The sequence below is a fragment of the Hemitrygon akajei genome, chromosome 16 (genome assembly GCF_048418815.1).
Source record: "Hemitrygon akajei chromosome 16, sHemAka1.3, whole genome shotgun sequence".
NCBI lineage: Eukaryota > Metazoa > Chordata > Chondrichthyes > Myliobatiformes > Dasyatidae > Hemitrygon > Hemitrygon akajei.
In genome coordinates this window covers 3,359,873-3,387,645 of record NC_133139.1, presented here as the reverse complement: position 1 = coordinate 3,387,645, position 27,773 = coordinate 3,359,873, and the positions used below count along the sequence as shown (strand labels likewise).

The following is a 27,773-nucleotide window of genomic DNA, read 5'->3' as shown; positions in this document are numbered from 1 at the left end:
TCTATGCCATTACTACCAATGCTTGCTAATGTGGCTTACAGTTTTCTACTTAAGGAAGGAGGGAGGAAACAATAAATTTTCTGCTTTCCAATCTGTAGATTCACTGTGGATTAGATGGAATTTTGAAAGATGACAACTAATGCATTTACAGATGTCCAGTCCAATCTTTAAAACTGAAGATTGTGGATCATCAAGCTCAGGGACATATCAATTGTGGGTCTCATTAATTTCTCCAATATTATTTTTCCCTATTAATGCTAATTTCTTTCAGCTCCTCATTTACTGTGAAACCTGAAATCCTCCGCCAGTTCAAGTTTGTTATCTGTGTGTGTGTGTGTGTGTGTGTATATATAAAAATATGTAACCAGCTCCCTTTCCTAGTGACAAAATCTCAGTGATAGATAGATAGATACTTTATTCATCCCCATGGGGAAATTCAACCTTTTTTCCAATGTCCCATACATTTGTTGTAGCAAAAACTAATTACATACAATACTTAACTCAGTAAAAATATGATATGCATCTAAATCACTAACTCAAAAAGCATTAATAATAGCTTTAAAAAAAAAAGTTCTTAAGTCCTGGCTGTTGAATTGTAAAGCCTAATGGCATTGGGGATGCCATTGATGGCTATGTATTTATTAGCCTCACAGCCTGAGTTGAGAAGCGGTTACCCAGAATGAGAGTTCAATTCCTGATGGATGGTAGGGATCCTCAACAATGCTTTGGGCCCTTTGTATATAGCACTCTCAGCAAATGTCCCAAATAGGAGAGAGGTAGACCCCATAAATCCTATTGATTGTTCTTGCTGTCCTCTGTAGGTTCTTGAAGTCTGATGCCATTTATGGATGTTTTCTGCATCCTCTTGAAGATGTGTGCAATTTATTTAATTTCTCTGCCATTTTGTTCTCAAATTCTTCCCATTGCCACCCATAAAGGATCCAAAGTAGTTTTGATTTTTATTTAGCAAAAATTTTCCAACCTCTTGTTATATTTCTCATACGAAATATAACCTCATTCTATTTCCCCTTTCCTTGTCAGTGACTTATTTTTAACTGGATGATTATTTTTGATGTAATTTTGATAAGCAGCAAGCAAGCTGGCTTTCTAAATTGTGCCAGACACATGCATTAGTGTGTTTACTGAGATCTACGATGCAAGACTATCCCAAAGCTTATTTAATAGGTTCCTTTCTTAATGTGGGTAATTAAGAATATGAGATCACATTGTGGTATTTAGCCACTAGAAAGAAAACTACCTAAAATCTGGTGCCTGGCACAGAAGAACTCCACAGTAAATGAAGAGTTCAAGTCTTGTTCATGAACACTGTTTAGACTCTTTGGAAATGGAGCTTATCTGAAGATATACACAAAGATTTGTATCGCAGCCATGATGGGATGACGTCAGGAGCAGAATCAAGTTCATCAGCACTGACATAAGCTGTTAAGTTTGTTCTGTGGCAGCAATACAGTGCAAGGCATAAAAACTACTGTATGTGGTTATTACATTATGTGATCTGTAGCTTAACCCAGGTTACACTGGACAACAAAGATTTTGCTTCCTGGATACCTTTAGGTGTATCTTATGAATTTTGGGCTACTGATCATGAAAATCACCATGAAATTTCCCTATCACGCACTTTTTAATAAACTTACGTTTATTATTTCAATTCATAGTTCAAGTCCATTAAAATGTTGCCTACAATGTAAGCTGGAAAGTTTCCTATGCTTAGGTGGCACGGCTGCTGCATGGCAGGACAGGTTTTAGTAATAATTATTTGGTTCAGGACTGTAAGGATGGAATTTGCTATCACCAGGCACAAAAATTTCTATGAAGGGTTTTGATATTTGAGACAGATGCTTCCCAGAATAACTGATGCCAAGATTAAGGAAAGCATTTTTGTTGGTCCACAAATCAATTAGGTCATCAATGACAGGCAATTTGAAGAATTTCTAGTGGGACCGGAGAAAATCACATGGAAGGCATTCAAGAAAGTTGTTGAAATTTTTCTCGGCATCTACAGAGCACCAAACTACTTGCAGCTGGTTGAAAGCATGCTTCAAGCATATAAAACCATGAAGTGCGGTCATGGAGAAAAGATACCAGGGTAACTGGAATCCATCAATGCTGGCAAATTATTGTTGGACACTTAAATGAGAAGCCTCAGACACTGAGTACAAATGAAAATCATTAACAAAATATTTTTAACTTAGTTGAACTATTGCAAAGCATCAGCACCATTATGCAATTAAACACATTATATTCAATAAAAGTTGATTTGTTGTTTCTCCAAATTCCTATGTGATACAAGTATTCTGAAATTATATTTGTGTTCACCTTCAAGCAGTCTATCATAAACAAAAAAAATTCTGAGGAAGCAACACTTTTGAAAAAAATTTGTTGTCCAGTGTTATTATAGATGACTATGACTATCATTGAAAGTGGTGTCACTGTTCGATAGGATGGTGAAGAAAATTTTGGCATGCTGGCCTTCACCTGCCAAAGCACTAAGTATGGGAGTTGGGATGTTATTTTGCAGTTGTACAAGATGTTAGTGAGACCACTTTTGAAATATTATGTACAGTTTTGGGCACCCTGTTATAGAAAAGGCATCAATAAGCTGTGAAGAGTGCAAATAAGATTTGCAAGAATGTTGCCAGGATTCAAGGGCCTGAGTTATAAGGAGAAGTTGGGTAGACTAGGAATTTTACACCTCGGAACATAAAATGAGGGGTGACCTCGTAGAGGAGTATAAAATCGCATTGGACATGGGATGAATGCACGCAGCCTTTTTCCTAGGCAAATTGGTGACTCTGTGTTTTAAAATCTCAGTAATCTTCTGTTTGTAATTTAAAAATGGCAATATATTTGAATAGTTATGCTCCACAGCCATTACGTGGCCTTCTAGGATGATCATTTCAATCATGGAACCACAGCTGAAAAGTTTGATCACATTCTCAGGAACTACTGATGGTAGAGTATAGGTCTTCACAAACAATGGAGGAGCTAATGGGGAGTTCAATACTTCGCTATTTTATTTGAAGCAAGTAATTCCCCTCAGTAAAGCTTCATTTGCTTGCATTTCTTTTTCTTGCTGTGCATACAATGTTTATGTACATGTTGTCTGTTTAAGTTTTTACATTGTCAGCCTTTCTTTTAAACTTATAAGATTTATTTTTCAAAGTATACTATTGCTGATGCACATCTTGATTTTATCAGATTATTAAAAATGGAAAATATTTTTCCTTGGAAAGTGTTTTGATAAATAAAGTTGTATGTTATTCTTCCAACAAATGTATTTATTGTTTGAGATTTATCTTTCTATTTAAAATTAAATTTTAGTGTCAGTGTATGCCATACTCCTGAAATTGTGGCTAACATAACAATGAGTATCAATAGGATGTTTCTTTACAAATGCATATACTTTCAATATTTCCTTATTAAAAGAGTTCCTGATGAAAAAAACATATAGTCACAAATACAATCTTTGAACAATAAGTGAATTGGTAACCTTGAGTAACTAAATGTGGGGACTTCATGTTCTGTTGACAAAAGCTGTTGCCAGGACTCGCAGGACTGGGTTATAGGGAGAGGTTGGGCAGGTGATGATATTATTTCTTTGAGCACGGAAGACTGAGGGATTTTTATAGAGGTGTATAAAATCTTAAGGGACATAGATAAGGTGAATGTACACAATCTATTTAGCAAGGTTGGGGAAGTGAGAACTAGTGGCAAGATTTAATAGGGACCTGAAAGGCAACTCTTTCACCTGGAGTGTGGTATACCGAGGCAGGTACAAAACAAAATTTAAAAGTCATCTGGACAGTACATAGATAGGAAAGTTTTCAGGAGATATGGGTAAACCTGGGTCACGTGGGCATCTTGGTCAGGTGGACAAGTTGGGCTGAAGGTCCTTTATGACCTTTTGAACTGACTTGTTTATGTAAATATGTTTCTAAATACCATCATTTCAGTATCTTACCATACTCCATTTCTACATTAATTGTAGTGCCACAGTAGCTTAGTGGATAGCACAATACTATTACAGTCTAGGGCATCAGAGTTCAATTCTGACACCACATGTAAGAAATTTGTACATCCTTTTTAGCATGCATGTTTCCTCCGAGAGCTCGGGTTTCCCCCACATTTTAAAGACTTACTGGTTAGTAGGTTAATTGGTAATTGCCTAATTTCAGGATTCCTTTCATTAAGCACTGTGGCCATGTGGTGGTTCAAAAGCAATTAGGTCTGGACAGTGATGCTGACTTTGACAGCAACACCCACAGCCTGTAGAAGGAGAAAGCATCCTGTAGAGGGCATCATGGTAGCGTAGCGGTTAGCATGACACTATTACAGCTCGGGGTGTTAGAGTTCGGAGTTCAATTCTGGCGTAATCTGTAAGCAAGTTTGTATATTCCTACCCATGTGTGCATGGGTTTCCTCCATGTGCTCCATTTTACTCCCACAGGTTAATTGGTCATTGTAAATTGTCCTACGAATAGGCTAGGGTTAAACCGGAGGGTTGCTGGGTGGTGCGGCTTGTTGGGCCAGAAGGGCCTGTCCTGTACTGTCGCCCTAAGTAAAATAAATAAATTCTTGTTCTAAATGAAAATTTGCAAAAAGTATCCATCAAAACCTAATGACTTCTCCTTGTTTAATGCTAGTGCTGAGAATTACATTGATGAAGAAACTCCAGAACCAGATGGCTGATGATACGATGTGCCAGTGCAATATGGTTGCTGGAGCTCTCCGTGTGGAGAGTGGTGTCGTAGTGGAGCATGATCTAACCTGCCAATGCCCGTAATCTGTCAGTCAGCTGTGGTAGAGCAATGTGGAAAAGATTTGAATAACCTATGGTCCACATACACCAACACTTTCAATTTAAGGAATATTGTAGCACAATAGAGAATCAGAATCCAGTTAGTGATAATAAATCTAAGTGACATGAAAATAGTTTTGTGACAAAAGTACAGCAAAAAAGACATAATTACTATAAATTACAAAAATAAATAAATAGTGCTAAAAAGGAGGAATTGCAAGGTAATGTTCATGGACCATTTAAAAATCTGATGTTGGAGGGGAAGGTGCTATTTCTGAATTGTTGAGTGTATGTCTTGAGGCCCCTGTAGTTCCTCCTCAGCAGTAGCAACAAGAAGAGGACCTCTTTTGGATGGTGAGGGTCCTTAGTAATGGATGGTGCCTTCTTGATTATGTATTTGGGAATTGGTCAAAGATTACAACAGGAAATGCATCTTTTTATAAATTGACTTTTAAATGAGGGAAAGGATTAAGAAGTGAAATCTGCAACTGAATAACAAACTTTTTTTTTTAAATACAGAAGAGTTCCTGTCAACTCTCGAGCACTATGAAATAGCAATTCCAGTCCGAGTAGACCACAATGGAGACTTCTTAAGCTATAATGTAAAAAGTAGCCACGAACTGCGATCAAAAAGAAGCTTACCTGCATTTCAACATGAGCCAGTTGAGCAGCAAGTTTTTTATAAAGTATCTTCACATGGATTGCACTTTCTTTTAAACTTGACTTTGCATGCTAATCTCGTATCAGATTATTTTACTGTAGAATATTGGAAAAGAGATGGCTTGGAATGGAGACATGATTATATGGATGAATGTCATTATTTGGGACATTTAAGTGATCTCCAGGGAGCCACAAAAGTTGCCTTAAGTAACTGTAATGGATTGGTAAGTTTTTGAATTCTGTTACAAACTCGATCATGCAGTTTTCAGTAGCATTTTATAGCACTTAAAGTGGTACAAATGTAGTTTAGCTCTTGTAGAAATAAACTTGCTATTTTCTAACCTACTGTGATCAGATATGAAATGTAAACAATGTACATTGATCAAAATTAGGGTGAAATTATGTTTTAATCTAATCTCCAGCTATTATAAATTGTTAATCAGGAAGATGAAGGTAATTTGATTTATCAATAAAAATAACAAAATCTTGCCCTCATCATAACAAAATGAAAAACACTTGGTTTTCTCTAACTGCCTCAAAATTGTATCAAAATATTTTTTAACATCCCTACTTAGCGGCATAGTAGATGTTTAATTCAGCGTGGTATGCAATAACAAGTACCTTAATTTTTAACCATCTCATTTACATAGGCAATTGATCTGAAATATTATGCTGAAAGGTTTATGAGTTGTCCTCCTGTCTCTCCTTCCACAGATACTGCTGATCTGCTGAGTATTTCCAGTAATGTCTTGATTTCGTATTTCTTGCATCTGTAGTTTCTTGATTTCTTAATTTCATGGGAACTGCTTCAGAGATAGTTTCAAAAATTGGTACACTGCTGGTCAGTGTTATTTGCTCTTTCTGTTACTTTGAAAGTGAATTAGATCTTCTCAGAATCCAGAAAAAGTAATGTTATTATCCCACCTATAGAATGTGAGACAATAAAATGTTATAAAATTTGCCTTTTGCTATACTGAGCTCCAGAAATTGGAAGTGAAATATTTGCACAATTAAAGGGTCCAAATCAACTATCAGTGTCTTAGGGATGCAATAGCTCTTTGGCAATTTGGTTGATATTTCCTGTCAGTACGTCTGAAAGCCTCTGATTTAACTTGCAGCTTTTACTGTGAATGTCTGGGCTTTACAAATCTTTGGAAATGTAACAGCTTCAGACAAGATGAGTGTATTCACAACATTGCATGCAAGCCAAGAGGAGTAGAAATACCTTCCACTCCCCCCACCCCAGAGGTCAGACCTATCTATTTTTGTTGCTTCCTCTGTTGTATTCTGTGTCCACCTGGAAACTCACTCCATTGAAAGCACTGACTTCCTGGAAGGGATCCTGCATTTCATGCTTTCCAGTCCAAAACTCTACTTGCTTTTCCTAACTAGGTAACTACCTAGTCAGTAAGTTTAAACTCTGTAGAATTTACATCTTATCTTATGAATAGCTACTGTGCATCAAAGGTAATATTGACTGCAAACTTAAGATCAGATGTTAGATTGTCTAGAACCCCTTCTGGGGCTGCATACCTCCATGCATTATCCATGTTAGCACCCCTGACATTCTCCTAGTATCAGGCACCACCAAGTGACATTGCTATTTGTGTTATGCCATTTTTCTGGCTATGCCAACCAAAATTAGAGGAGAAAATTCCACATAGTGACTTCTTGGAATTGGTTCATTAGAATAGAAACACATTTTACTCTCCTTTGTTTTGTTTTCACTTTTTTAAGTAAAACTCTGCTGACACTGGGAGCCTTGAATGAGCAGCTTCAGGTTCCCTAGACACTATTACAACAAATGGTGTGCTTATTTTTCCAGCATTTAGCTATTGGTACTACTATTGCATTGGTAGCTCTATATAATGTAAAACCACTGGCAGCACTCCCATTTTTGGGGCATCAGTGTGAGTGTGGTTGCGGTTGGCCCTTCAGGGTGGATCAGGACCTGTGGAATTATAGGGAAGGAGATCACCATCTGTAAAGAGCATACACCTGCAGAGTCTTCATAGAGACCGCATTTTGGTCAAGTCTCTCTGGTGGGCAATGTGTTCACAACTCTCTGGCTTCTATGCTGACACTGGGAGGAGTCCTGCAGGAGAACATTTGACTACACTCTGGTCCCCAGTTCATGTTCGCTGCAGAGGTGATAGACATTGACTCAATTTGTTTTCCTCAGTAAATGACTGTAGCAGACCCCTTCCATCTCTCTGCTGCTCACTGCTGCAGTGAAACAGTCACCCACACTTTATGAAGACATTATTTCAATGTCATTGAGAAACAAGTGGCATCTTGGGAATGGTGATTTGCCAACATTGCTTATAACCATTGCACATAAAAGCTCCTTTAATAAATCAGACCTGTTATGAATAGGAAAGGCTTTCACTCCTTCAGTGAGCTGCTGCTTGGGAGTCATGGAGAATTTCTTCATGGTGAATGACATGTTTAACTCTGCCATGAATGGACCCAAGCTTGACTGCAGGAGGAGGGTGGTTGTGCATGGGGCTAGCAATCCCATCTTGTAAAAATCTAGAGCTACAGAAATGCCAACAGAAGCTCCAAATTCATCATCCCTGGGACAGGAAGAATTTTTGCCTGGAAGATGTAAAATGGGCTATACCTGGTGTCAACTTAAAAGACTGGCCCAGGACAGAGGATTCTGATGAGCTACTGTTGGTGGTCTATGCCCCAGCAGGGGTGATGGGCTTAATAATAATAAGACTGTCATGTCTCCAGGAAGTGCTTGTGATCCATTCTATAGATCTGCACTGCAAGCTACCCTGAGGGATACATTTGGGAGTCACTATTTTTTCTGTTTCCCTGTTTCTTCTCACCAGTCACATCAACTGTGCAGATACAGTGGGAGCTAGGCAAATGTCTAGAAAATAGTGAAACATGCCATTGTAATCTCAAAATGAGATTCTGCTTCCTGCATCAGACTGTGGTTGTCTGTTTCACACACTAAGATCTGGAGAGTTCCTTGTGATGTGCTATACACCGTCCAATCCAGCAAGCCAGCCAGTGGGCTGATTTGGGGAGAGAGAGAGAGAGCAAGGATTCTTGAAGCTTGAGATTTATGAGGAAAAGTCTGAAAAGGAATAGGAGGGAGTAGATGTGACTGGTGATGTTGCTGAGAGATATTTGTGCTCAGATGCCACAACTTTTCCTTTGCTATCTGAATGAAGGAGCCAGGTACTGGCCAAGTGGGAGGCAAAGAACATTTTATTGGAGGCACAGTTTTGATAAGATGTGCAGACTAAAATTGTCCAATGCAAACCAAGGTCACAACAATATTCATCACCTAATATCAACCAATATTTTGCTTTCTCTTGATTTTAAAACACAATTTTTCTTTTTAAGTGCATCACTCCTACTGTGGCATATACAGAATGTAGCGGCAACATGAACAAATCGCTGCCGCTACTGGTGACCCACGGGTAGTTATCCTTGTATGACGCGCTCTCTGATCAACCCAATGATAATGTTCAAAAAGTCAAAGAAATGTATTTGATCCTTTATTAGCAACTAGCAAAACATACAATCTTGAAGCCATGTAATTAAGCAAAATTAAGCGGTTAAATGGCCAACAAAAGATATGACATCAATCAGTCCCCAGCTCTAAAACTGCAGAGAACAAGGCATGCAAATATAATTTATTCCCTTTGTTTCTGCCAAGCACCTCCCACCCATAACTAACTACCATAATAAACATAATTATTGCACAGTACAGAATACAATGCAGACAGATGCACGGCCTCTACATCCCAGCCCCTTAATCATTATACTATAATTACTTACATATACTACCAAAACACCAGGAGACTTGAAATCTTAACATTCACACAAATGTCTTCTTTCTTCTTCCAAGCAAGTCATGCAACACTCATCTAGGTTACCAGCACTTAGCCAGTCTCAAACCTCATCCTCCTACAGAAGCAAAATCTTGGTTGTAGGCCAATCTAAACACCTGGTCTTGGTCTTGACATGTACCTGTTACACAAATACTTTTTCCTTCTGAAAAAAACTTGAATGACATTTCCCTTGACCCATGAGTTTCAAGGCATTGTGTCATTGATTATAAGCACAATATTTCCTGGAGAAAATTCAGTCTTACACTTGACCATTTCTGACATTCTTGTAGCTGGGGTAAATATTCTTTGACCCATCATTTCCAAAGCAAGTTTGACATTTATTGTACTTCCATCTACAATGAGTATAAACATCCTTCTTTCGGAACTCTCCTGATGGTGAAGATGGTGAGGTCTTCAGAAGCAACAGATGATTGGATGTTAACACTTGCAAATAATTGGGATTCTTCAGACAACTATAGATAATAGTTTCTACTTCACAAAGAACTATGTGAAGACCCTCTTCATCGAGATTCTGCACCTTCATGGTAAAATTAAGAACCTTCCTTACTGACCTATTCAATCTGTCCCATGCTGCTCCATGATGTGAACCAACTTGGGGGTTAAAATTCACTTAATTTCTTTCTGAAGAAGTACATCATTGATCTGTGAAAGATTCCACTCGTCAATGGCTTTTCTCAGCTCCAATAAAAGTTCAATTTATCAAAATCCAAACTCCTTGACTTCTGGATCATAGAAGTTCTTCAGAACAATCTGGATCCCAAGTTCATTCACTTTCAGGCAGAAGAAGATATTGAGGTTCTGACACCCAAGTCTTATTCTTCAGCAAAGCCTTCATCTTTAGCCCACTAGAGGGTATAACTGCAAGGTTGCTTGAAGTATTCACAGAACTCCATTAAGATACCAATGAGACCTTAAGAATTTCTGAAACTATGTTAGTGACGAAGATTCAGAACCTGGAAGTTTTATTTTTAATATACTTAAACACAGAAGTACTATCAGTCAAAAAGACCTGAAGCTGCATATGCAACTCCTTCCTCCACAATGTGTCTGTATGGCTTGCCGTCGTAGCAGCAATGAGATCCATACGAGGGATGGAAACTGACTTCAAAGGAGCTACATTAGATTTTCCCATAATAAAATCACTGTGCACCTGCAAATATGTGTAATGCAACAATAGTTGCATGACACACATAAATTGGTCCCCAGACACTACTCCATAGACACTTGCATTTGTAAAATGGTATAACTGTGCAACAGTAAATTCACCAAAATCCCAAGGGTTTCAAACATCTAGCTACCTTGAAGTCTTCAAATTGGCAAAATACTTCCAGCCAACTTGTCCACTCATGAGTAACTGATGTTGATATAGCAGCATCCCAACCAAGCCCTCTCTTGCATCGATATTGTAGGATCTTTTAGCAAGTAGCACCACTCGACTCAAGATTCCTAAAGGGTCATAGATGGAACTAACTGTGGAGAGGAACCCTTACCCCCACTCCTTCTGGTAAGCAGTCTATTGTGGATCACGATTTTAAACTTTAGGGTATCAGATTGAACATGTCATTCCATACCTAGTACTCTTTCCACCGAAGGAATATCTTCATCTGCATCCTCATGTCTTTTGCTTTTTGTTCTTCTGCTATAATAGATAGCACGCTAAATCTATTGCTTATCCTCTTTGTGAGTTGAAAACCACCTTTTGCACAAAAAGGATACAAGGTTGTGATAGAGACGCACCACCTTTTCCTTGGAGGACACTGACGTTAGATAGTCATCAACATACAGTAGAAACAATGTAAAAACCTTATTCACCATCTTGCAGCTGAACTGTTCTTCATTATCTTCTGTGCACTTCCTAAGAGCCAAATTGGCACAACTTGGTGATAAGGTTGCTCCAAAGAGATGTACCAGCATTCTAAAGTCTACCATATCTTGGCTGAGGTCAACATCAGGCCACCAGAGAAACCTGAGTAGGTCTGCATCTTCCGCAGGCACTTTAACCAGATGAAAGATTGAATCAATATCTCCATAATCACCACACAACACAAAGTTTCTCTTTTCTAGGGTGATAAACATCATGATGTGGAATATACCAAACTATCTAATTACTGTGTGCTAGATCCTCTGCTGGCACTCTTTCGGCATAACCTTTGGAGATGACAACTTTCATGAAAGCTATGAAGTCAACATGAAATGATCAATTCTTTTTGAACCTGGTCCTTAGATTCAGAGCACACTGCTCAGCAATCTTCCTGTTATTAGGCATGCCAACATACTCCTTTCTTAAAGGTAAGCTATTCTGGTAGAGGCCACCCACGGTTTTGCAGAACTTGCTGTCGGGTCCATGAATTTGTGATATTCTCTTGACAAAATTTGTGGTCCTGTTGACTCCGTACAAGGAAATCTGCTGCCATAGCTCATCAAAGTTCAAAACTGAAATCATGTTAAGTGTCACCTAATCAAGCATAGTCTTCCACCACCATGGTCTCCTTTCAATGGTTCACTAACAGTCCAATTTAGCGTTGTTCTGATTGCATAAGATCCATCATTAACACTGCAAATCATTTGCAACAGCTTCAATGCTTTAGGTTCCAATGCTTCATCTCTGTCAGCAGTTCAATTTCTGACAAATGAACATGCTTCAGTTGAGACTGTTTTTGAAGATCCCTCTAACAAGGTAAGTTCCCTTTGTGGACAGGAATTCACAGTAGCTCACACAGTTTAAACCAGTCACTTCCAATCTTGAAACAACATAATTACAACCTTGACTTAACCCATGGTGTGTAAGAGAATGCTTTTTTTTTCTGTCAAGTTGAGGTTGTTCATGTGGCTCATTGTACAGAAAACTGCATTACTTCCTTGATCTAGGAAAGCATAAGTAACCATCGTCATGTTACCCTTCTTGGACTTCACCTGAACTGGAATTATAGGAATTATGATCACCAACCCTCGTAAGGTCATTTAGATAGCATGGTGTTACCCACTGCTGTGTCTGATTCTATCATGGCTTGTTTCGACTGTGCACCCTTTTCATCACACTGAATATGAAGTATGGCGGAATGCTGGCCACTGCATACTTTGCATGCAAGACACTTTCCGTAATCCTTACTGATGTGACCTGTACATAAACAACCATAGCACACCATTTTCTTTTAGGAAGGCAATCTTCTCATTATGAACCATTTTCTGTAGATGAGAGCATGAATCCAGAAGTATGTTCACCCTGGCAGAATAGGCAAACCCTTCTGGCTGACGAGACAATTTTCCTTTCATTAGATCCAAGCTAAGTTTTAGCTTTTCTTAGTAGCTGCTTGGTGGTGACAAAGCTGCTTCCTTTAGCTTTACAACGAATTTCTGACTTAGTTTTGTTCACGCCTTTGCTTGCTGCCGGTGATGTAGTATCATATACATTCCCAAATGCTGGGTATGTAGCAATCTTTACTTGCCTTCCAGTAAACTCAGCAACAGTCGGCAAATTTTGACAAGTTCTCTAGGGTAACCAGTGAATTGTTCAAGAAAAAGGCAACAGTCACCATAATTATCCGTTTTGCCTTCAGTTCTATTCTTGGAAGTCCTCATATTAATGATACTGCTGTGGATCTCTATCGATGCTGTGAATGTCTCTTTTAGGCAAAGATGTAATGTGTTGTGGTTGCACCACTAAGCTTGTTATTTCCTTTTGTGTCCTTATGGCCTCCAGAGCACTATTTGGACTTTTATTGTCTGAAATACGTGTCACCATACTGTTAAATTAATGTCCTCAGAAGCACCTTGTGCATAAGTTCAGAATGCCTTCTTGGTGCTAGTGCAGGCTGAGAGTAAATACCCTGAACTACCCCTTGAGGTCCAAACTCATGGCTCATAGACATTTTAAGAACAAATGTATCCACATTGACATCGAATGTGTTGGATTTTCTCTGTGCCATGTCAACATAGGAACTCACACTATAGAACTGTCCTCCTGGAACACGTTTAGCACCCATGGCCTTGAAGCCTTCAGCACTTTCACTTTGTCTCCCTTGGCTGCAATTTCTTCCTGCAAATTAAACTGTTCTATCTTTCTTCTTAGTTGCTCCTTTCTTCTCTGAAGCTGTTCTTTCAATGCATGTTTATCCCTCAATATTTGTCCTAATGAAGGGTCTCAGCCCGAAATGTCCGCTGTTTACTCTTTTCCATAGATGCTGCCTGGCCTGCTAAGTTCCTCCAACATTTTGTATGTGTTGCCTTGCCTTGCCTTGCACATAACTCAGCTAAATTGGCCTCTGTTCTAATGCATGCCAAGGAGGTATCAGATGCATGGGATGCTCTACTAACAATAGAACTTGCTGCATGCACATTAGATGCACTGTCTTCAGAGTACATCATCCTGAAAGTCGGCAACTTTATACGTAGTCAAATCATGCCCTGTTGCTTGATAAATATTTTCATTTACTCCAGCAAACTGACATTCAACATCGTATGTATGTTTCAACCATGACAGTAATAATAAGATCCTGAACATTCACAAAGCTTTCAGTTTGTTTATCTTGCTCTGAGATAGGCATTAAAGACAATAACACATTATGTTGCTTAGCAACATCTTCACCTACAAATGAGACTGTACTTGCAAGACATTTCGCTTTTCTTCTACCTGGAAACTCCTAATTAACAGCACTAAATCATTAATGTCCTTAACAATTTTATTATAGTCCTTTTGAACACTGTCAATTCCACTCATATATAACCATATAACAATTACAGCACGGAAACAGGCCATCTCGGCCCTTCTAGTCCATGCCGACGCTTACACTCACCTAGTCCCACTGGCCTGCACTCAGCCCATAACCCTCCATTCCTTTCCTGTCCATATACCTATCCAATTTTACTTAAAATGACAATACAGAACCTGCCTCTACCACTTCTACTGGAAGCTCATTCCACACAGCTACCACTCTCTGAGTAAAGAAATTCCCTCTCATGTTACCCTTAAACTTTTGCCCCCTAACTCTCAAATCATGTCCTCTTGTTTGAATCTCCCCTACTCTCAATGGAAAAGGCCTATCCACGTCAACTCGATCTATCCCCCTCATTATTTTAAATACCTCTATCAAGACCCCCCTCAACCTTTTACGCTCCAAAGAATAAAGACCTAACTTGTTCAGCCTTTCCCTGTAACTTAGGTGCTGAAACCCAGGTAATATTCTAGTAAATCTTCTCTGTACTCTCTCTATTTTGTTGAGCTTTCTCAGTAAAGTTAATTTATCTTTTAGTTCTGATTTCAAGGTTACAGCTTCCAGCTTGATTCATATTGTTTTCTATTTGTGCAAACCAGACAAAACAATAGCATTCAATTCAGATGTCAGCAATCGAAATATTTCAGCATTTCAACAGAACAAACTGGCAAATTCTTAGGCAAACACCATACCACAGAGCATACAGCCAACGATGACCATTCCAATACCATACACATGGCAGGTATCAACACAAGGTTGTTACTTGTCCCAATCTGCTTTCTAATTTCGCTGACATGTCTGAATGCTGATGTTCATTCGTTATAACTGGAAAAATCTTTTGTTGTCAGAATATCCTTGCAGAATCGTGATTCTCTGTGTTTTGCTTTTTTATAGTGGTATCTACTGCTGGAGAAAAATAAATACCCCTACACAATTGTTGGGTTAAATTAAGCGATTGGAAATATTTAAACTTCAATAGCAGATTGAATTATAATTTTGTGTAAATTATTGTATACTGTACTGTTACTGTCTGTGAAATACTAAATTGACTCAGTATTTGCACATAGATTCTGGATAGCTGCGTAATCTTTGAAAATGTTTAAGGTATCCTGCTTTCAATTAAAAAAGATTGGAATGCATATGTTGAATTAAATACAATGCAAATTCACCTGCATGTGATGAGGTATGTACGAGAGGGTTTGTTTATCACTGAAAACTCACCAGTCTACTTTTTCCTTGGGTGCTTAGGAAATCATTAAGGCAATCATTTCCCCCTTGCATATGTCACATTGGGTTTGTTCAAGGTTCTTGGATATGCGAGTTGCCAAGTTGGATTTAATCCAACATATAAATTGTATGTTTTTGAAAGCAGGATACCTCAAGATCTTCTGAATTATGCAGCTTTGAATCATGTCAAGAATGAAATGCCATTCAAGTGATATAGGTTAAGGTTATGAGTCAGCTGAGAATAGGTGCTTTGCGCTGTCTTGTACGTGTACTAGAATGGACAGTTATTTGTAATAGATTTTAACATTGTTATAGAAATTCTACAGTATTCATAAACATGTAACTGGTGTTAACCACTGCTGTGTTTTGCTTTCAGCATGGTGTAATAGTTGAGGATGACGAAGAATACTTCATAGAGCCCCTCACCACTGTTAAAATGGCTGAATTCAATTACAGCGAAGGAAGCCCCCATGTAGTTTATAAACGATCTTCTCTTCGAAACCAATATCGACATATTGATGCAACATGCGGAGTTTCAGGTAATATGTAAGTCTTTCTATTATGCAATGCCACATCATAATATGTACTGACCAAGTCAAACTTTCCACAAGATGGAATTCATAGTTTCAAAACTTTCAAGTATTCCTTGACACTAACTTTTTTTTAAGTTGGTCCAATCGAATGACAGGTTAAATGTTTCCTAGGTTGAAGAACCTGCTTACCACTGACAAATTTGCTTAACTATCCTTAAAGTTTTTTTGTTGAACTTAAAGTTTAACTTTTATCTAAGATGCTTATCTTTTAAAAGAAATGCCTCTTGATTTACATATTACAATGGGTGGATCTTTGTTTCTATTATTTACCAATTAGGACTGTGTTTGAAATTAGTTCAGAAGATATCACATAATTGACATTTCTTTGTATGACTATGGAAAAAATGTAATGAGGTAATGTTCCTGAATGAAGTGCCACCATGCTCATGGTCATAAATATTCTTTTGTGTAAAACAATTGTTTTTACTAAAAAGAGATTTCAGACATTTTTCAAGGTTGGTACATTAGCATAGTGGTTAACACAACACTTTACAATTCCAGTGACCCGGGTTCATTTTCTGCAGCTGCCTGTAAGGAGTCTGTATGTTCTCCCATGACCATGTGGGTTTCTTCCAGATGCTCCAGTTTCCTGCCACAGTCCAAAGAAGTACTGATTGATAGGTTAATTGGTCATTATAAATTGTCCCAAGATTAGGCTAGGATTAAATTGGTGGTTACTGGGCAACATAGCTCAAAGGGTCAGAAGGGCCTATTCCATGCTGTATCTCAATCAGTAAGTAAATATGGATGGTCTACTAGCATTCTTTCTTAACTGCTTGAGCTCTCAAGTCTTCCTCTGCTGGTCTCTTAAATTTGAACAACTTCCCTCAAAATATAATTAGCAGGTCAGCTTTTTTGAAATTGCATTCCTGAACTGTGGAATTCAATATCTAAAGCTGTAAGGAATGCAAATTCAGTTGATGCTTTTAAACACTAACTCATAACCTGTTATGTAGCAGAGTGAAGGGCGCTGAGTAGGCTATGGTCAATTATCGAAAACCCTGAACATCCTCTACATAGCACCATCCAGAGACAGAGAAGCAGTTTCAGCGACAGATTGCTATCGATGCAATGCTCCTCAGACAGGATGAAGAGATCAATACTCCCCAATGCCATTCGGCTTGAATTTCCCCATGGGGATGAATAAAGTATCTATCTATCTATCTATCTATTAACCTTTTAACTAGTTTTTTAAATTTTTTAAAACTAATTTTGCACTTTATCCGATTGAACTACATGCGCTTGTGTTTTTGTGTGTTGGTGAAGCTCTTGGCTTTGTTTCCACTTCAGAAGAACGGCTTTTTGGCAGCAATTCTTTCATCAAGATCTCTCAGAATTGTAGAGCAGTGTACTTGGGTTCCAGTGGTTTCTGTGAGTTCAGAACTGATAGCAGGGCAGGACTTTTTCCAATTTGGAAGGGGTGCTAGTTTAATGTATCTCTCATCTTTTGCATTCAGTTTCCGTGGCCTACCGCTATGTTTCTGGTCCTCAAACATGCCTGTTTCTTTGAGCTGCTTCTTGGATAGCATATCTTGAAACTCCTGTCTGCTGCAAAATTTCTGCTTGGGAGAGACCTTCCCAATGCAGGATGACCACCTTGTGTGCTGTTGCTATACTTATTCATACCATGGTGTAAGATTTAATGATTTGTAGGTTGAACTGTCACATCTGCCACACCTTTTAGTGTGGTTGTCCTGCGGAAGGGTTTGGCCTAAGACATCAGCTGTTACACTTTTTCCATAGATGCTGCCTGGCATAGATGCTGTGTTGCTTGGATTTCAGCATCTGCAGATTTTCTCCTGTTTGTGATTCTATTACTTAATATGTTACTTTCTTTAACAAGATTCAAAAATTTCTCTAAAATTCAATTTTTTGGAAAATGAATGTTTGAAAATCTAAAATCTGCTTGTTTCTACTGACACACTAATACAGAAGACAATAAACATCTAAAACAAAATTTATATTAAAAAAATCTAGGGTGTCTAAGACTTTTGCACTATACTGTAAAGGTTAAAGAAATTGAGAAATGAGTTTAGTGAAGGTCTGAGACTGTTGATAGAAATGCATAAAGAGGAATAGAAAAATTAAATTTGGGTGCCATTTCTATTGAGAAAAACATTGATGCAGAATTAATGGAATATTCCCTAGAACAACTAAAATGTCAAGATTCGGACTCTGCAATATCCTTAATCTTAGTGTATACAAAACTTAAAATCTTTATTATATTGCAAAGTATAGTTTATAGGTAGAATTAAAGCTATGATTATTGTAATGTGATGTACAGAGCCTTATTACTTTTTTAAGCAAATACAAAATCGTACTGTATATTGCTTTTTCTGTAACTTTTGCAATGAGAACAGCTTAGAGTTCTTAGTTAACAGGAAATTTTATAGATCTGAATTCTGAAAAGCAAAATTAAAATTAAGGAATTTGTATCAGTTTAGATAAGATACAACTACTCAAATTACAGCAAACAGTTCTTTGTAACACATTATTTCAACAGCTTTTGGAATAGATTTTGACACTTCCTAACTTTAGAAAGTAGTGTTTTCTTGAAGGCTTGCATAGTAAATAACAAAAATATTCACCTACTCCATATGAGTTGCCATAATTCACTAAAACATGAGACAATAAATGAGAATTCAACTTGCTGTGCATTTTGTGTACTGGTTAGAGGAAAAAGATGGGATGCTAAAGTTACTGGGGCTGTAAAATTTTGAGTGCTATTGGTCTCTACTTTGCACTTGTGTGTAATGATTTTGCAGCTGGTGTTACTGGTAAGCTAACCAAGTGAAAGTGTAGAAATCCTTAAGACTGTGAAAACCCTGGACAGTATTTTTAGTTGCAATCTGGTATTAAAGTTCAGCCTTCAGATTTTCTGCTCTCACAGATGTATTGTTGGATCATGGGATAAACATTTTTAAATCCTGTTCAGCTGCTCCCTCTTAGCTAAACATTGAACTGTAAATGTTGCCTCCTTTTTTAACATTTTGTATACATTTCTCTTAAAATGTCTTGAATTGTTCCATTTACTAGTACTATCAGTAACACCTACATGAATTTTGTATTATTTATTTTATAAACAGATGGCACCACTCTATATCAATTGATGACCATCTATGAATCAGAATCAGATTTATTATCACCAACATGTGTCATGAAATTTGTTAACTTAGCAGCAGCAGTTCAATGCAATACATAAGATAGAAGAAAAATAAATCAATTACAGTATATGTATATTGAATAGATAAAAAATTGTGCGAAAAACAGAATGCATCGATTATGTTGAGACCAGGTTAGGTCCTCAGAGATCGTGATACTCAGGATCTTGAAGTTGCTCACTCTCTGCACTTCTGATCTACGAGGACTGGTATGTGTTCCTTCATCTTACCCTTCCTGAAGTCCACAATCAGCTCTTTCATCTTACTGATGTTGAGCGCAAGGTTGTTGCTGCAGCATCACTCCACTAGTTGGTATATCTCACTCCTGTATGGCCTTTTGTCTCCATCTGAGATTCTACCAACAATGGTTGTATCATTAGCACATTTATAGATGGTATTTGAGCTATGCCTAGCCACACAGTTATGGGTTGTAGAGAGTAGAGCAGTGAGCTAAGCGTACACTCCAAGGTGCACTAGTGTTTTATCGTCAACAAGGAAGAGATAGTATCACCAATCTCCGATTGTGGGGTCTTCCAGTTAGGAAGTCGAGGATCAGTCAATTTCTCTTAGTTTCTACCCCATCACAGAAATTCCCTTTGTTCTCTCTATTCCCTGCCCCCAACTTAAAATATGCCTATTCTCTAACTGTTCCTATTTCTGAACATAGGTTATTGACCTGAAATATTAATAATGTTTCTCTCTCCTCACATACCACCTGACCTGCTGAATATTTCCAGCATTTTCTGTTTTTATCTTGTGACCATATTTCTATCAGAAATGATAAATTATGGCCACACTCTGAATTTGAAGATATTTTATCTCCTTTTACATTTTATTTTGTTGGGTATTTTAATTTTAGTGGACGCAAATGTAAAGAATAGTAATGAATAGAGTCAGGAAATGAAATATGAACTTGGTCAGAGCAACAAGTGGATAACATTCTAAATCAATAGGCTAATTGTAAATGCAGCATGCTTGTGAGCATTATACATATTCTGGCACTATTTCTGTTGGCAATTGTGACAATTATTTTGTTTATACATCATGGTTTTCTTTATTTACTTGCATATAAATCTTGGAGCCACCTCATTCATAATTTTGATTTTAGTTTTATTGACTCTTCAATTTATTAAAAAAATAAAATATTTTTCAATGATTCAGCCACACAAAACAGAAGCCCAGCAGTCCATTGATTAAAGGTGAACTCACAATGCAAGTGCATTAAGTGCATTTGAGTTAAGTTTATCATTCAGCTGTACACATGTATACAGCCAAGCAATACAACATTTCTCTGGACCAAGATGCACAACACAGTATATATAACTCGCATACATACAGTAATATTACCATAAGTAAATTAACAAATAATAAGGTGAATATACGATACAGGTTTAAAAAGTAAACAGTAAATGCTACTACCACTTATTACATGATGAGACCTGGGTGGTGACAAGGAACTCAGTTGTCCTACAGCATGGGGGAAAAAGCTGTTTACCATCCATTGAACAATGGCATAGATGTCCCTTTTTAAAGATTGAATCTTTCCATTACCTTATGAGTTAGAGATGCCATTTGCCTTCTGTACTGGTTAAGAACTGTTGAATAACTGTTCAGATGAGAAATGCAATTGCTTTGATAATAACCGTAATAATATAACCATGAAAGTATTCCCTTCCTTACCCAGCATGATGCTTGCTCTTCATACAAGGTATAATTTTGAATGCTACCAGTGCTTCTATTCCAGATGAGAAGCCAGGGAAAGGAAGATCTTCATGGCTGAGGAATTTACAGACTTCAGCGGTGACTCTTTCACCTAATAAGACGCTGCGAAACCAGCTACAGTTGAAAAGATCAGTCAGTCAAGAACATTATGTAGAGACACTAGTAGTAGCAGATAAGATGATGGTTGGCTACCATGGACGAAGAGACATTGAGCAGTACATTCTCTCCGTTATGAATATTGTAGGTATATTTCATTTCTTCATACTATATTACATTTCTGGTTGAAAAATTCCTTTCAATTCATTTTTTTCACTTTTTCTTCTATTTAAAAAAAAATCTCCCCATGGTTCTCAATGTGTAGTTATGTGGCACAGTCTCGTATCTCTCTCGATACTATCTTGAATGAAATTCTGCAAGTGGTATGGGGTGGCTTGCTTTTCAAGTTGTTGTTTTTATCCCTGTTGGGAGTGTTTGGCCTTTCTTGTTCAGCATCAGGTAAAACAGAGCATCTGACCTGTTGTGGTTAGTCAAATGATCATCTTGGAGTTTGCTGATTACAGAATTCATGCACAAAAACTTGGTGTATATATTAGCTTTGTTAAAAGATTGGGTGCCACAATAGCATAGCAGTGAGTGCAAGCAACACTATTACAGCTTGGGATGTCGAAGTTCAATTATGATGTCCTTTGTAAGGAGCTTGTACATTCTTTCCATATGCACATGGGTTTCCTCTAGATGTTCCAGATTCCTCCCAAAGTCTAAAGACATGCAGGTTATTAGATTAATTGGTCATTGTAACTTGTCCTGTGACTAGATTAGATTTAAATTGGTGGTTTGCTGGGCAGCATGGTGAGGTGGGCTGGACGGGTCAGTTTCACACTATATCACTAAATAAATAAAGTTATGTATCATGTTTAAAATAAAATGTGACAAACATGTTAGTCCATACAGTTTTTTTTCCCTGATGCATTATCTGTAGTATTATGCATTGTTTTCACTAATAAATTCATAGCACAAAGTCTTCTAGACATTCAAAGAAAATGAAATGCTAGATGCCAGGTTTTGTAGAGAAATGCAGTGAGTTTGATATTCCAACTTGCGCGTGCGTGAACACTCACATTTTCAACTTGGAAGTAGCTGTTCACAGACACTTTCTCAATCTGTTCTTGAGAGCCAGTGTGTCCGTTGGTGTATTCACTCACAAATGTGCTGAGAAAAGATGTTGAAATAACTGAGGTACAATTTCCTGGCTTCACGCTATTTTTTTAACTATTGTAAACTTAAATGTTTCCCAAATCAGGTTTGATAGTCCTGTCATGAATTAAGTGATTCTCTTTTTTTAAGCTACAGTATTAATATGGTAGTCAGGACCATTAGCAAAACCTCTTTCAAAATAGGCAAATAGTTTGGAAGGGTACAAAGGAGAAATGTATAAAAACTAGCAGCTGAGAAGAAAGCTACTGGCCCAGTATTTCTCAGCATTCCTATATAAAAATCAATTATTATGGGGGTTTTATATGATTACATGGAATTTTAGGTTGAATCGGCCTCCTTTGAAAATTGACCAGGCACACCTGTTGCAAATTATATTTGCATCATTGGTGTTAGATACCCATGGAATAGTATAATTCCCTGAGCAGTACTGCTAATATGTGTCTCCCAGGAAACTGGCTGAAGCTGTTCTCAGTTATATATGTTGTTGGGCAATTTTAGTACACTCAACAATGCTTTAATTGTTCTGGAACCCACTCAGGTCACCTTGCCTGATGCCTCTTTCTCTGCCATGTTTTCTCCATCCTACCCAGGACCTGGCCTCCATACTGATATTTCCGACCACATTTCCACAATGATATCTTCCACAAAAGAAAATGTCTAAAGACCATTCAGTAATGTATAGCAGCATCACTGATTATTAAATTCTGAACTTCTCAAAGTTACATTTCACTTGCAGTAATTACCTCTGTCACCAATGAGCTGGGGACCACTACACTGTGTCCAGTGGGAATCTTCATGATTACCTCGTTTTGCTCTATCCTTCTCACAAAAGCTTAGTTTCATTTAAAGGTTTGTTTTAAAGCAGGAAAGTCTCATAAAGTGCATTGCTTTATTCCTGTAGTATATTTTGGTGTTTTATTTAATTTGTTTCTTCAGCTGGCATGCAATCCTGAGAACAACACCTTTAGCAGTTTAAATAGATGATTACCAGTTGCACTACAGGTCCAAAGGAGCCAAAATTGTGTTAGCACTATGTTTATAAGATGGAGGTTTTGCCAGCTACCCCCTGTTGTTATAGTGTTCTTCCTTCAGGACTGGCAGAAGTTTTAAGGAACCAGAAATGCCTATAAATGAAGCTAACATGATTTAGAGTTCATTTATGATTATTCACCAACTCTGTTTCCAACGAATTCCAAGTATATTTCCCTGCGCCAGAAGGCTGTAGGTTTATGTCCCTCTCCAGAGGCACAGGTACGGAAGCCTAGGCTGACAATCCATTACAGTCAGAAATGTCGTCTTTCAAATGAGACGTTAAACTGAGGCCCCATCTGCTCTCTCAGGTGGACGTAAAAGACCCCATGGCACTATTTCGAAGAAGAGCAGGGGACATACCCCCAGTGTCCTGGCCAATATTAATCCCTCAATCAACATTACAAAAGCAGATTTTCTGATCATTATCACATTGCTCTTTGGGGAGCTTGCTGTGGCAAAATTGGCTGCTGCGTTTACAACAATGACAACACTTCATTCGCTGTAAAGTGCTTTGGGATCCTGAGGTCGTGAAATGTAAGTCTTCCTTTCTAAATATTGAACCAGCTTCTTTTTAAAGGTGACAATTGATGTTAAGTCAATTTCCTTTATGTAAACTTCTTTCTGGTATCCACTATCTTAAGTAAAAAATTTTGTTTTCTCTAACCTTATTTTAAACTCTCAGTTCATGCTGTAATTATTTTCCATATCTTACCGATACTTTCACATTATTTTGGAGTGAATGAACAGTCATAGCTGTTTCTGTTTATGGCTAAGGCCTGTCACTCTTCAAATTCCTTTTAACACTCATACTACTTTCTAATGAATTTATATTCCTTTGCTGTCATGGTTCATAAATAATTAGTGTTATGTACTGTACTGAAGTTCAGATGTACATGTATGCAAAGGTGCAGTGGTTCTCAATCAATTCAGGTTACTGTTTTGCTGCATATTAGGCATTGAGGCTAAGTGTAAGAACAAAAATAATGAACATGATTGTCCAATTTTATGTTGCAGCCCAGAGATTTTCAAATTCTGATCAGACTCAGGTTTGTCATCTCTGACACATGTCCTGAAGTTTGTTCTTTTGTGACATCAGTACAGTGCAAGACATGAAAATTTACTGTTCGTTATAAATAAATAATTTCAAGAGTAGTGAGGTAGTGTTCATGGGTTCATGGAGCATTCATAAATCTGATTTCAGAAAGGAAGAAGTTTTTCCTAGAACACTGAGTGTGTGTCTTAAGGCTCCTGTACCATCTCTCCTACATTTTGAAGATGCACTCAATGGTGGGGAGGTTGTGTCTGTGATACACCATACAACTTCCAAGCACTGGTGATGTGCCTCTCAGTTAGCAAGCTATTTGTGTAGCTCTTTATATGAAATTATTTGCCACGGAATTTAGAATTAATTTTCGTATTACTGTTCTTTCTTTGGTTGATAAGATCCCATTATTAAGTAGTAAGTTTGTTTGGCCTTGACAACTTGAATTTATAAAAAGAAGTGAAATGGGCACTTGGTGATTGAAATCATGGAAATGGGTAAGTAATCGTCAGGATTTGTTTTTTAAAAAAAACAATTCTAAGAAAACTCAGTAGGTCAGGCAGCATCACTGCAAAGAGAAACAATTATTCATTCAGGGCTGAGACCCTTCTTTATTAGAGAGGTGGAAAGCAAATGTTTTAGTCGCAAAGAAGTTGGGGTTGGAATGGAATATTACAGGAAAAGGAATATCTCTTATAGCGTAAGACCTAATAAGTTAATGACATCCTTAAAGTAGCAGTTAGGATCAGATTATGCTTGTTTGTCTACAATGTGTTGCTAAAAGCAGGACTGTGGGGCATCTCCAGCAGCCAAGCAATAATAATAAATGGAGAAACTGAGCCAAAGTAATGACTGGCAAAAATAGACTTCTGGTTTTTCTTTCTGCCTGAATCATGAGTTACCTAGAGAATTCAGTATTGAGTTGGAAGGCAGCCAATGTACTTTGACAGAAGTGGCAATTTTGTGGCTCATACTTCCACTAGGTCTTCATGTAACAATGCAGAAGGCCACAGCAAAGAAGAGACAGCCTAAAAGCAGGATTGCTGGCAACCAAGGGCTCAGGTTCAGTCAGTGATCTAGAGATTGTTGCTTTACACTCTGCACAGTTACAACGAGGATCAACAGAAACTCAAATAATAACATTGCTGCTTCCTTAAAGTTCAAGATTAAATGCATATATATTCATATATGTGTATATAATATATGTGTGTGTGTGTGTGTCTACATATATGCTCAAAGGTTCAATGCAATGTACAACTCTTGAGATTCTTCTCCACGTAGCCATGAAACAAAGAAAAACCATCGAAGTAAATTCAAAGAGAAGCAGCAAACCCATCACCCTGCACAAAAATAGAATGGCAACACAATCATCAACTCGCTCAAATACCACCCCCCATGCCACCACCAGAAATGCCATCCACCTCCCACAACAAAAACGCAATAAAAACATCGGCCCCAAACCCCCCTCCCCAATCATAAACACACCAAGAATATTGGCCCCTAAATCCCCCCCCACAGAAACAGAAGAACATCAGCCCCCAAATCCCCTCCGCTCACTAAAACGCAACAAGAACATCAGCCCCCAACCCCCCTCCCACAACTAAAATGTAATAAGAACATCAGCTCCTAAATCCCCCCACACAAAAAAGCAATAAGAGCGTCAGCCCCCAAACTCCCTCCCCTCCACAGAAACTCAATCAGAACAGCAGCCCCTAAATCCCCCCACCCATAAAAATGCAATAAGAATGGTGGCCGTAAATCCCCCCCCCCACTCCCACAGAAACGCAATAAGAACATCGGTCTCCAGACCTCCCCTCCACCCCCACCCCCCCCACAGAAACACAATAACATTGGCCCCAAACCCCCCTCCCCACAGAAACACAATAAGAACACCTGTCTCCAGACTCCCCTCCACCCCCACAGAAACACAATAAGAACATCAGTCCCCAAACCTTCCTCCCCCACACAAAAATCAACAATGAGAAATGCGTGAAAACACAATGTAAAAACCATAATACAGAAAGAGTCCATAGGCCAAATCCATAAACACATAACCTTGATAACATCCTCCTAGATCCTGGAAAGAATGACACAGCTCGAGCGCACAGACCTACCCTCTGTGCACAGCACGAGGTCACACATGCTCCTTTGGCGGCAGAGGCATCAAAAAGCAGGTAACCAGCACCGAACACTCACTTGCCTTCCTAATTCACCTTGTTGTTTTAATCTTTCTCATCACTTTAATTGGTAAATAATGGAAGCTTTATTCGGTGAAAACATTATTCAGTGAAGTAGAGTCAGATAGTCAACTTGGGTCCTGCATCAAAGTTCTTTGCCTTGGGGATTCAAGCTTGGAGCCCAAAATCTTCTCGGAGAAAGCAAAGCGCTGAATCACTCACTCAATCAATCTCCAAACTAAATCAGAGGCTCTAACAGTTTCAGAAACATATTTCATATGGAAAAACATGGGAGATGCCAGAGAGTAGTGGTGGATAACTGTCAGGTTGGAGGCCGGTGACTAGTGGTGTGCCTCAGGGATCTGTACTGGGTCCAATGTTGTTTGTCATATACATTAATGATCTGGATGATGGGGTGGTGAATTGGATTAGTAAGTATGCAGATGATACTAAGGTAGGTGGCGTTGTGGATAATGAAGTAGGTTTTCAAAGTTTGCAGAGAGATTTAGGCCAGTTAGAAGAGTGGGCTGAACGATAGCAGATGGAGTTTAATGCTGATAAATGTGAGGTGCTACATTTTGGTAGGAATAATCCAAATAGGTAAATGGTAGGGCATTGAAGAATGCAGTAGAACAGAGTGATCTAGGAATAGTGGTGCATAGTTCCCTGAAGGTGGAATCTCATGTGGATAGGGTGGTGAAGAAAGCTTTTGGTGTGTTGGCCTTTATAAATCAGAGCATTGAGTATAGGAGTTAGGATGTAATGTTAAACTTGTACAAGGCATTGGTAAGGCTGAATTTGGAGTATTGTGTACAGTTCTGGTCACCGAATTATAGGAAAGATGTCAACAAAATAGAGAGAGTACAGAGAAGATTTACTAGAATGTTACCTGGTTTCAGCACCTAAGTTACAGGGAAAGGTTGAACAAGTTAGGCCTTTATTCTTTGGAGCATAGAAGGTTGAGGGGGGACTTGATAGAGGTATTTAAAATTATGAGGGATTGTGGTGAACTACATATACCTGTCTGGACATGCCCCCCCCCCCCCCCCGCTGACTGCTCCTGTGGCTCCTCCCATGGACCCCGGTATAAAGGCGATTGGGGACTCTGCCCCGGTCTCAGTCTCCAGGATGCAGTGTGGTGGTCAATTGCTGCTTGTTCTTTCTTCCAGCCAATAAAAGCCGATATCTCGCCTCACGTCTCAGAGAGTTATTGATGGTGCATCAGGGATATAGATAGAGTTGGCGTGGATAGGCTTTTTCCACTGAGAGTAGGGGAGATTCAAACAAGAGGACATGAGTTGAGAGTTAGGGGGAAAAAGTTTAAGGGTAGCACGAGGGGGAATTTCTTTACTCAGAGAGTGGTAGCTGTGTGGAACGAGCTTCCAGTAGAAATGGTAGAGGCAGGTTCGGTATTGTCACTTAAAGTAAAATTGGATAGGTATATAGACAGGAAAGGAATGGAGGGTTATGGGCTGAGTGCGGGTCAGTGGGACTAGATGAGAGTAAGCATTCGGCATGGACTAGAAGGGCCAAGATGG

At 38.4% G+C, this 27,773-nt stretch overlaps 1 protein-coding gene across 3 annotated transcripts in view; it reads left to right on the top strand.

The window, feature by feature from the left end:
- The window catches only part of LOC140739701 (A disintegrin and metalloproteinase with thrombospondin motifs 6-like), a 185,173-nt gene that overhangs the window by 27,438 nt on the left and 129,962 nt on the right, over window positions 1–27,773 (top strand). For 2 of the 3 annotated variants that reach the window (XM_073068121.1, XM_073068120.1), the window contains exons 3-5: window positions 5,339–5,703; window positions 15,670–15,832; window positions 20,792–21,009. In XM_073068121.1, the coding sequence (XP_072924222.1) occupies window positions 5,339–5,703; window positions 15,670–15,832; window positions 20,792–21,009 (746 nt within the window). The remainder of the gene's footprint in view (window positions 1–5,338; window positions 5,704–15,669; window positions 15,833–20,791; window positions 21,010–27,773) is intronic. The other variant, XM_073068122.1, reaches the window with a different exon arrangement.